This window comes from Myotis brandtii, unplaced genomic scaffold, assembly GCF_000412655.1.
Source record: "Myotis brandtii unplaced genomic scaffold, ASM41265v1 scaffold10720, whole genome shotgun sequence".
Classification (NCBI taxonomy): Eukaryota; Metazoa; Chordata; class Mammalia; order Chiroptera; family Vespertilionidae; genus Myotis; species Myotis brandtii.
The window spans coordinates 3,814-5,493 of NW_005353644.1; the positions used below are offsets into that span (position 1 = coordinate 3,814).

Genomic DNA, 1,680 nt, shown 5'->3' on the forward strand with positions numbered 1-1,680 from the left:
GCCCTCTCCTCACTGCTTGCACTGGGCACACACCATTGCTGAAGGTGCTGCCCCTTCCCTGCCAAAGCACCTTATGACAGCTGCCTTTAAGAAGACTTAGCCATGTAAAGAAGATGTGGTTGATTTATGGGATCTGAACTCCGAACCTTCACAGACGGTGTTGTGTGGGCCATTGGGGGACCCAGGAACCGGCTTCCAGCCAGGGCTGCAGCGGCACTCATAGCTGCCCTCCTTGTTGTGGCATTGGGTGGATGGGTGGCAGGAGTATTGCCCAGAGGTACATTCATCCACATCTGAGGACAAACCAGAGAGAGTGTCAGGTCCTCCCTCTACTCCCTGCACATAAAGCTTCATTCCTCTTCTGAAAACATACCCCGATGACACCCCCACTACTCCCTGCTTAAATCCACCAGGCCTGACAGTATACAAAGTTGTTGTGACATTTTTCACTCTAGAAGCGCCATAAGCTCAGAGCACCCCTGCAAGGTGGACAGGGCAGGACTGTGTGTGTGTGTGTGTGTGTGTGTGCCAGTGTCATCCCAAAGCTGTGCCTCCCTCTGTGGGGAGGATGGACGGGGGAGGACCTGTAATGGACATCTAACCAGGGAGGCTGCCACTCTGAGAGTTCCCACGAGCTGAGGCTGTGGGCTGTGACCAGAGCTGCGCTCATGCCCTTATTAGAACAGATTCCGAAGCTCAGCCCTGCGTGGCCAGGTGCCCTCTCCTCACTGCCGGCACTGAGCATACATCATTGCTGACGGTGCTGCCCCTTCTCTGCCAAACTCCTCATGGCAGCTTCCTTTCAGATGGCTCAGCCATGTAAAGAAGATGTGCACTTATTGGATCTGAACTCCGGACCTTCACAAACTGTGTTGTGTGGACCATTGGGGGACCCAGGAATCGGCTTCCAACCAGGGCTGCAGCGGCACTCATAGCTGCCCTCGGTGTTGTGGCATTGGGTGGATTTGTGGCAGGAGTTTTGTCCCGAGGTACATTCATCCACATCATAGGACAAACCAGAGAGTGTCAGGCCTATCCTGCATTCCCTGCATGCAAAGCTCCGGCCATTTCTCTCAAATTACACTCTGGACACCCCACTAACCCTGCCTAAGAGCTACCTAGTCCGACAGTATACAAAGTTGTAGTGACATTTGCCACTGTAGAAGCATCATAATCTCAGAGCACCCCTGCAAGGTGTACAGGGCAGGACTGTGTGTGTGTGTGTGTGTGTGTGTGTGTGTGTGTGTGTGCCGGTGTCATCCCTAAGATGTGCCCTAACCTGTTGGGCAGGATGGACTGGGCTAGGACCTGTGATGAATTTGTAACCAGGGAGGCTGCCACACTGACAGCTCCATGTGCTGAGGCTGTGGGCTGTGGCACCCCTGCGCCTAGAGCTGCACTCCTGCCCTTATTAGAACAAATCTAAGCTCAGCCCTGCATCTCCTCACCTGCACCGGGCACAGGCCATTGCTGAAAGTGCTGCCCCGTCTCTGCCAAAGCACCTTATGCCAGCTTCCTTTCAGATAGCAGCCCAACATAAAGAATTTGACGTCCATTTGTGGGATCTGAACTCCGAACCTTCACAGACGGTGTTGTTTGGGCCATTGGGGGACCCAGGAATCGGCTTCCAGCCAGGGCTGCAGCGGCACTCATAGCTGCCCTCGGTGTTGTGGCATTGGG

General features: G+C 54.4%; 1 protein-coding gene across 1 annotated transcript in view; it reads right to left on the bottom strand.

Moving 5' to 3' along the window:
• LOC106726539 (CD97 antigen-like) overlaps positions 1–1,680 on the bottom strand; it is a gene marked incomplete at both ends in the record, with an annotated part of 10,526 nt that overhangs the window by 2,777 nt on the left and 6,069 nt on the right. The window contains 2 exons of the mRNA XM_014541788.1: positions 147–293; positions 1,579–1,660. Of these exons, the coding sequence (XP_014397274.1) occupies positions 147–293; positions 1,579–1,660 (229 nt within the window). The remainder of the gene's footprint in view (positions 1–146; positions 294–1,578; positions 1,661–1,680) is intronic.